This window comes from Raphanus sativus, chromosome 9 (assembly GCF_000801105.2).
Source record: "Raphanus sativus cultivar WK10039 chromosome 9, ASM80110v3, whole genome shotgun sequence".
Taxonomy (NCBI): domain Eukaryota; kingdom Viridiplantae; phylum Streptophyta; class Magnoliopsida; order Brassicales; family Brassicaceae; genus Raphanus; species Raphanus sativus.
In genome coordinates this window covers 20,474,485-20,484,390 of record NC_079519.1, presented here as the reverse complement: position 1 = coordinate 20,484,390, position 9,906 = coordinate 20,474,485, and the positions used below count along the sequence as shown (strand labels likewise).

The 9,906-nt window shown below is 29.1% G+C and overlaps 1 protein-coding gene across 3 annotated transcripts; it reads right to left on the bottom strand.

Moving 5' to 3' along the window:
* Nucleotides 1–4,675: 4,675 nt before the first annotated feature.
* LOC108825519 (agamous-like MADS-box protein AGL14) lies at nucleotides 4,676–9,142 on the bottom strand. Of its 3 annotated transcripts, none has more exons than XM_018598818.2 (8): nucleotides 8,936–9,142; nucleotides 8,496–8,699; nucleotides 6,418–6,496; nucleotides 5,869–5,930; nucleotides 5,661–5,760; nucleotides 5,285–5,326; nucleotides 5,134–5,175; nucleotides 4,676–5,001 (listed from the first exon to the last, which is right to left on the bottom strand). In XM_018598818.2, exons 2-8 carry the CDS (start codon nucleotides 8,678–8,680, stop codon nucleotides 4,846–4,848), a joined length of 666 nt encoding a protein of 221 aa, XP_018454320.1. In that variant the 5' UTR covers nucleotides 8,681–8,699; nucleotides 8,936–9,142; the 3' UTR covers nucleotides 4,676–4,845. The 3 variants fall into 3 exon arrangements, with proteins under 3 accessions (XP_018454320.1, XP_018454321.1, XP_018454322.1); XM_018598819.2 differs by having other exon boundaries at nucleotides 8,872–9,051; XM_018598820.2 differs by having other exon boundaries at nucleotides 8,957–8,979.
* Nucleotides 9,143–9,906: the final 764 nt, after the last annotated feature.

Genomic DNA, 9,906 nt, shown 5'->3' with positions numbered 1-9,906 from the left:
TCTGAACAGGGTATCAAGAAACGAAGTAACAGCCATGGAGAAGACGAAGACGAAGACAGTTTTGATCTGGAGTTTCTCAATAAACAAGTTGTGGTGGGAAACTTATTTGAGGAGATTTTTTTTTTGGGGTTGACTTTGATTGTTGACTTCTTTTGTTCATTTTAGCTTATCTATACTATTAAAGCAGAATACCTTATAGGATTATGCTCCTATTTTTCTTTTATAATTACAGTATCATGCCACTGGTTTTTCTTTTATTTTATAAAATTTAGTCAAGTAAATAAACAATAATCTTTTTTTGGTATACCAGAATAATAAATACAGTTACCTTTCCATCTTCACATATATTTAATACTTTCTGGATTACACACATACGATTGATATGAAAAGATGCAATTGTATTCTTCACTTTTATTTAATTGATGATACTGTATTTTGTTTTATTTAATTAATGCATGTTGTTGACAAAAAATAATAATTAATGCATCTTATATTTATTTCATTAATTAAATTTCTGCATAATATATGACGGTCTATGTTAGTACATGATCTACAGGTTAGCTATACTTCAGTTTTGCATAATTTTATCATAAAAGTTTATTAGTTAGTTTGCATAGCATAAACCATTTTTTAAAAAATACAATACGAATCACAAAGTGAGATATCAGTTTGAAAATCAAATCTTAACAGTAAAATCAAAACTATTCAGTTTTCTATATTTTCAATAACCACTAAAACTTGGTAAGTAATTTGATTCTTAAATCTATACTATTAAAACATAAAGTCTTTTTTGAAATGCTCTTCTGTTTTAATAATATTTACGGATCTCTACCACTTGAATAATTCAAACCTATGATTTATATTAAATTCTGTATTTTCCTAATTTATTTTTATTTAACCAACAGAAATTCTTATTAGTTAGTTTGCATAGCATAAACCATTTTTTAAAAAATACAATACGAATCACAAAGTGAGATATCAGTTTGAAAATCAAATCTTAACAGTAAAATCAAAACTATTCAGTTTTCTATATTTTCAATAACCACTAAAACTTGGTAAGTAATTTGATTCTTAAATCTATACTATTAAAACAGAATGTCTTTTTTTGAAGTGCTCTTCTGTTTCAATAATATTTACGGATCTCTACCACTTGAATATTTCAAACCTATGATTTATATTAAATTCTGTATTTTCCTAATTTATTTTTATTTAACCAACAGAAATTCTTATTAATTATGCTTTTCCTATCATTATGTACGAGGATTATCCTCCGTCATCCCCCCCCTCCCCCCCCCCCCCCCAAAAGACGTGACAGGTTACAATCATTTTTTTCTTTGAACCTAACCAAAACGTCTCTCGAGTTGCCAATTTATTTAGGCTTTGAAATCATTATTTTCTGTATCACATTTTTGTACAGGTAAGATAGGTTTTTTACTTTTGCTTTTGCCATGATCAACATTTCTGATGGATTCTAAAGAAACGCAGTCCTTAGGTGGAGAGGAGTAGAGTCGAAGATGTAAATGAGGGTAAGACCAAGGTGGATCATACCTGACATGTTTTTTTTCTGAAACTGAAAACGGATCATGACTGTTACAGGTATGATTTGCATAGATAGTCTGTTTTAATTTTTAAATGTCGTAGTTTGTAAACCTTTTTTCTAACAGACTTATTTTTTATTTTAGTTGTTTAAATATATATTAACATTTATAATAACATTTTTACAATTGAAATATGAGACTTTTTTTTAGATCATCTTAGTTTGTTTTAGTATTTACAAATGTGCCACTGGAATATATTAAACATCAGAAATTTAAATTGCTTACAATATCTTTACAAGACCTTTAGAATACTTAAACTAAACAATCAATACTATTAAAACTGGATCATGACCAGTTTCTAAAGGTTATGTCTACATTAAAATATAACTACATCTAAAATATAACTGAATGACATAACTAAATACAACTGTATCTAGAAAACGTAAATAACCACCTTCTGTTTAAAAAAACGAAACCACCTTCTACAGTCACTTATAAACTCCTATTTTATGGGCTATGTATAAGGCAACAAACAACAAATATGGAACTCATATTTAGTACATAAATATACCAAATTTAAATTTATAATCTACAAAGTATATTTTTGGAAGTAAGTTTAAGATTACTAAAACTATTTAAGTTGATATTATTATGGAATTATTATTTATAAAAATATATACTTATGAAGAGACCAGTTATAGTCAATATGGGACCTCACCACCCCTATACATAGTGTTCTTCGCTTAATTGTTACCCTAGACGGTGAAAATGATGGATTTTAGTCTAACGGGTTTTAAATAGGTTATTCAAAAAAAATATTTACTAAATGTGATTTTACTTAAAGTTAGTGAAGAACATATCAACCCATTTGTAAATATATTTAACAGAATATATTAAAAAATATTATTAAGACATTTTCGAAAAAAAGAAATCGGTTTTCGGTGCGGGTTAGATTTGATATTGATTTCTGGATATAATATTTTAAGAACCGTTCGAGTATATAGATCAAGTCTAACCGTTTGATTTTCGAGTCGATTCCAAATCGGATTCTTTGGGTATGAAACATTCTTGACTAATTATGTTAGAAAACTACTAAAAAATATAATATGTTTCAAACTTTAAGAATAAAGTTTCAAAATAATCTCTTATATGCATATGACACAAATATATAGCTATACAAGTTGACATATTTAATATATTTACCAAACATTTACCAAATTAAATTAATATTAAATACAAATATTATTAAAAAATAACACAAATATAAAATTAAATTTCTCAAAAAAAGTAAAACAAAAATATACCCGCCCTCTCAAAGGGAGGGTCAGAATCTAGTATTCTTTATATTAGCTTCTTCATTTGTTTTTTGGTACCAACTAAATATTAAAACATTGGTTTTATTAGTCTCTTATATACCATAGAACTGGGCAATTTAACCTGGACTCGAAAACTCGAACTGAAACTGATCAAAAATACCTGAACCGGAACCGACCCAAAAATTTATAAGTATTTATTGTGTCCAACAAATTTTTATCCGATAAAAACTGATTCATAACCGACTTAAAAACATGAATATCAAAATTATGTTTTATTCCGTTCTATTTTCTATATTTTATTTTATGATTTAGTTGAAATATTTTTTTTGTAAATCTTTATTAATATTTTGTAATATTTTCAAGTAATATAAAGATTTAAATATAAAATTTAGAATTTAAAAAAATATTGTATTTTATTTTTGAGAAAAGGACAAAAATAGCACAAAACCAAGTTTTTGTCACAAAAATAGCATCACAAGGAGGAAAATGACCAAAATAAGTTTTATTGAAGGGTATATATGTATTTATAACCCTTGGGTTAATTAATTTACGACTTAGGGTTTAAAGTTAAAGAGTGGGGTTTTAGTAATGTGTTCAAATATTTAAAAATAAAAAATAAATATTAAAATTTTCAAAACAAAAAGGTGCTATTTTGGTCATTTTATTTTTTGAGTGCTATTTTTGTGATAAAAACTTAAAAAGTGCTATTTTAGAGATTTACCATTTATTTTTAGTAGTTTATTTTAAGTTTTGTAAATTTTAGATATGTACATGACATATTTTGACTAAATTTGATGAGATTTGCGCATTTCTTGTCTTTTTAGATCCTAAATACCAGAACCGACCCGGATCTGAGAAAAACTAATCCGAACCCGGACCAAAAATTTAGAAATAGCTGTTAGATCCAAAATTTTAAGACCCGAAAGATTCGTACACGAAAGGAACCGGTTCGAACCCGACCCGAAGAGCCGAACCTAATATAGCATTTTGTTTCTCTAAAACTGATGCATAACTGTTTCTATAGTGTTGACATTATATTTTATACAAAAATTTAGTTTGTAGAACTAACTATATCATCCATAATTTTTTTTCTTAAATTGTTCTGTTAGCTTTTTTCTTGTAAATTTGTTAACAAAATATTAGAAAAGGGAACGAAAGTTACATAAAAATGAAGGATGTTTCGGAGGTCTTTCCATATGGGGAATGGGAGCTAGGAAGTCAATCAGTGAATCAACTGATGTCTATTTTTGTGGTGAATTGGACAAGACGAAAGACAATCTTTCTTTGCTTGACCATTCATTTTCATGGTTTATAAAGTTACCAAAGGCAGTTTATGTCAATTTCGATTCATATGATTGAGGATCATGTTTGAATTTATTAGTGAAATATATCACATGTTTTAGATGATTTTGTGTGTGTGTGTCAACTAATACAGAGAAGTTTAAGAGGATTCAAACCGAGATGTTAAATCTAGATACACCATATTAATCTTATGCCATCATGCTCAATCTCCATAACGTGAAGAACTGGGCAACATAAGAGAGCTATGTCGGGAAATAGAGACGGCGATCAAGACAGATATGTTTCTGCCTCTGCAAGAGATCGATCACCAACTGTTGGTTCAGGTAAAGGAGTAGAGAGACAACTAAACCAATGAAACTTATTGGAGGGGACTTTTATTCAGCTGTTGAATTTGTCTGCTTTACCGTCGACCAAGTCCAATTAGTTGACGTTTGTCTTCTATGATATCGCAGTTGCGTGGCTTACCAACCAGAACCACTATAATACCATATACATCATTATTTTATATAAAAATAGAAGAACTATAAAGGAAGACATTCAGAAGTTGTTTGGATTTTCAAATATGTTATTGGATACAAAAGAAAAAAAAACTATTACATTAATCAACTTCATTTTTCCTTCTAGAAAGGAAATCATGTTTAAAGTTGTGAGATCATGTTTTTCCTTTGAAGTGAATGTATAAACATGTATTAATTTGGAGGAGGAAACTTTTTGGAGTGTCGGATCGGAGGAGGTCCAATAAACAAATCAGTCACCACTTCCGTTTCACTCTCCTCTGTGTCCAAGTCTTCTGATGTTGTTGTTGATGATGATCTTGGTATTATTCCTCCTCTTCCCATTTCATACTTTTTTTAATTCACACATTCTCAAATTAATACTCTCGTATAAAAAGAGGAGATAATTTCATATGGTTGAGCTATAGAGAACAAATCAATACTAATTATATATAGAAGTTATATGTTAGAATCAATTTATACCTTCTCCATCAGCATTTTGTTTTCTGCAGTGAGGTTCCTCTCCTAAAACATTGAAAAGGAACCACAAAATGGTTTAATTAGAAGACACAATTAGTACCTGATTTTTTTTTTTGTCAAAATGAATAAAAAGCTAGAGGTTTATGAGTTTTACCTTTTCTTTCAACTTGTCCAGTTCTTCACGCAGTAACTGGTACTGCAATTAAGAAATAAAATAGCTGATAAATTGCTTAAACTGTTTATAAGATTTTTTTTTGTAAACTAGTTTATAAGATCTCACTTACGAAATAACATATACGGTCATTTTTTTTTCCGATCAGTCTCTTGAAACCATCCTATCTTACTAGTGTGTAATGCACATATACTTGCATGCATCCATGTGAGTGTATGGTCCTATATGATTATTACCTTGAATATATGTAATCTTAATCGACACAACACAACATCATACTCTTAAATATCGAGCAAAGTAACAAAACTCTTATTCATCTTCATCTGTCAAAGTAAATGATCAGAGATATATAAGTTACCTTTTTGGCTCTTATTTTAGTTAAGCTTCGCTCCAACTGGTTTTCCAATTGTAGTAACTCCTCAATAGAAGATGCGTCAAGTGCTTCTCCCAGAAGTTTTCTGTATTTTTTTTTCAAATATTATGTTATATAATTTTTTAAATATACAGTTAAAATGTCTACCTTTTACATTCATAGAATAAAAACTTAAAAATTTGGATTCAATAACCGTTTTGAAATCTCAAGTTGTTCGATCTTTCTCGCTAAGCCATAGGTTTCGCCTTTTGCTTGCTGTAGACAGGTTTGGTCATCATGTCAAAAACATAAAATTTATTAATCTATAAGAAAAAAAAGAAGCATTTTGTCAAACTAACAAATCTTTTAGCTAAAATGGTAAGAATATTAATGATACGAACTTACGGCTCACGTTCAATAGATAAAGAAAATAATTTTACATTTTTTTCCAAGTCATACACGAAAAAGGCGGTATGAGTCGTCGTAGGACCAATAAACTGAAGCGAAAACTAAAATGAATTATGATCGTTATTGATTAGTATGTTTGTAGCAAATGAACTTTTCTATGTATATAAGACTATGTCTTTCTCTATGCATATAAGTCTTTTTCTAAAGGTAAAGAATGAATATAAGACTATGTCTTTCTCTATGCATGTAAGTCTTTTTCTAAAGGTAAAGAATGAGCATGGTGATAAAAATTAAGAAATTAAGTTTAAAAATGAAGTTTAAAAAAAAAAGTTTAAAAATGAAAAAAATTCATTACCTGCGTGTTATCCTCTCTCTTATGGCTAGAGCCAAGATCATGTATTCGTTTCTGATATCGTTCTACTGTTTTTGTTATACTGAAAATTTCAAATAGTCAAAATTCAAGTCAATCTTACAAACCAAAATAAATAAAATCAAAGCAAATTAATGAGAACAAAAAGTAAGATAACAAACGCAAATAGAAGTGTATAATTTAATTATTAATGTTTTTATTTTTAAAGAAACATCACCACTTACAAGTTACACCTATATATAGACAAATATCTGACAGCACTGATATCTGAGCTAATAAAATTTGTTATCAGTCATCTGCCAAATTTTTTGAATAATGAATATAAAGACTCAATAACTATATAAATGTTAAAGTTTCAAAAAAACTATATAAATAATAAAATAAATGATGAAAATATAAGAAAAGAGATCTAGTCATGTGGATATGGCCTAGTTATTAAAATCTTGTTAACTATATATGTACGTGGTTAAGCGCCTAGTTAATTGTCATTGACCCGTTTCGGCTTTGACCTGTCTCGGACTGTGACGAAAAAAAAAAAAGACCCGTCTCGGCTTTGCTATAAGAAACACTTATCAATTGTTTTTTTGTCTAACAAAGTACGAACATATCATTAAAATAAACACATAATAAACACATAGTATCATTTCCTAAAAATTTGAGGACGCCAAAAAGAAAATTATAGAACAAGTATGAAAAGAATCAACATATTCTGATCTAGTCACATGCTGATGACTCCTTCAGTATCTGTCATCGCTGAGATAAAGGCCTTTGTGCTATGTGGGTTAAAAGTGTAGCAAATGCCTCTTTGTTGCCAGCATATACGTTACATGATACATGCATCTACTATGTACACACAATTAAAACCAAGTGTACGATACAAACATTATATTATGGATCTAAATAGTGATGGTAGACGGTATAGCTATGTACCTAACTGGTAACTATATTCTGAGAGAAAAATTGGCCGTGTGATGATTATTTCAATAAAAGCAATGTTGTTTTGGAATTTTAAAATCTCATATTGTCAAGTCTTTTTTGTATAAAAACAGTATTTATCAACTAATTTTTCTTTATATTTTTGTAATAAAAAATCAGTAAAAAATAGCCTTTTTTGATCTGTTAACATTTGATCTAGCATCAATCGATATAGGTGCCCATGATCATTCCGAGCTGTATGTACCCATATATGAATTTAGAAAGAAACTGTTTCAAAATGTATATAGAGCCACTCACGTAAATACGTGCGCATATCTGATAATTCATAATGCAATATTTAGCTTCTTATCAGTATCAGTATAAAAAACCCATTGATTCATTGATTCCCACACATATATAGTTCTCTAATACCATATTTTTACTTCCAAAATATATTTGCAAGTACATATTAACTCAAATTTACATAGAGAGTACATGTTCTTCAATATATATATATGTACCTATGTATATGTGTCTGTCTGCGTGGGAGCATGTGTGTGTAAACTCTACCTACATATTGTGTAAATACACACACACAAGCACAAATATATAGGAAGACACACACACTCTATATAAGGAAATGTTGTTTTTTTTTCCAAATCTGGTTAATAGGAACCAAGCGAATATAGAATCTAGGCATCTACTAATTCATGAGACTTTTTTGCCATATTCAGTAAGAACACTATATGCCCAAAATTACTGTGACGTATTCAGATTTAACTACTTGAATAGGAATACTTTTGGCTCTTTTTTGCCAAAAGTGATTACTTTAAGTGGCATTTGCAAGGAAACCGTTTACCCATGTGCGAACCACGTTTTTACCAATGTCTTGGCTTTCATTATTTCTGATTTATCTGAATTTTGTTTTCTCTAAAAAGTTAAGAATTTTCATTTTAGTACACATAAACCAAGCTATATATCAGTCGACTTATCTACTAACTGGAAACAAAAAAAAGTGGAGAAAGTATTCATGGATATAAATAAATTCAACGAATCACGGATTCATATAAAAACACCTACTCAAGGATTCATGACAAATCTAAATATCATGATGCATAAGATCTATACATAGCAAAAGCGTAATTTACCTGGAGGAGCTAGAAAACTCATAGAGTTTGCCTCTAGGGGAGAAGATAATTAGGGCAACTTCGGCATCACAAAGAACAGATAATTCAAAGGCTTTCTTCAAAAGTCCATTTCTTCTCTTTGAGAAAGTCACCTGCCTGCTCGTCGCGTTCTCTATCCTCTTCATCTCCGTCTTTCCCCTCACCATTCTTTTATGTTAATTAACCCTAATTTACAATCATGACCATGACTTGATTTGATCTCTCAATTCCCATGAGAATCAAATGACTAAAACCTGAACTTAGTTACTTGATTTTAATAAAAATAAAATTACCCATGAAAGGAACTATATGAAATCCTTTTTACTGAAATTTATATTGAGACAAGAACAATTCTGACCTTCTACTATTTGTATAGGAGAGATCAATAACAAATTTAGACCAGATTTGAGAAAAAGGTTTACCCTTTTTGCTAGTGTGTATACCCTTTGATCGATTTGTATCTCTAAGAGAGAGAGAGAGAGAGATAAGGGAGAGAGACGGGGATTGAGTATTTGGGAAGAGACGGCAAGAGAGAGGTCGAATATTATAGGAAACCCTAAATTTATAAAAATTAGGAGCCAATAACAGAAATACTAATAAAGAAAGTATGATTCTTTTTGATGCTTGAACTGATAATAAATTATCTTCGAGGGGTTATTCTCATCTATATTTTGCCATTTATTCTCAGTGCCTATGATACCATCTATAACCCTAGACCAAAGTGCTTAATCAGTTAAAGTATACATTGGTATACTTACATATAGAAACAGCATATTACACGATATCCGTTCTTCTTTTGGTAAAATGTGATATTGTAAGAGCAAAAAACATTGGTGGAGAATAAAATTCCAATGCCCTGGTTAGTTTAATCATTCCGTGACGATATTTTATGATTTTCTTTGTCCTAAGGATCGTAAATTGTTTTTTGGTATATAATTAATAATTTAAAAGGTGAAAAACTGAAATTAGTTAGACATTAGTTAAGATAAACATTATTTACAATAAATATGGAAATACAAAGTTATGAATAACAGTTTGAAAGTTAAACCTGTACAAGCTCGAAGGCTAATAAATTTCGTATTAAATGTAGTTGTAGAGAAAAATTTTCGTTGTAAAATAAACGTCGTTTTAGTATTTCAATGCAAAATTTATTAAATTTATTCTTTTTTTTTGAAACACCTATTAAAATTATTCTCTATTTTATTTTTCTATTAGTTGAAGTTTATGGGTAATAATATTTTTATATATTAAATATACAAAATTAAAAAGTTTTTTAGTTTTGTGTACACAGGTAGAAAATGACATTTAAAATCAAACAGAGGGAATATCTTTGTAACTCTGTACGTTATCACTTACCTCATCACTGCAATCAAAAGACAACGTGAATTTAAAA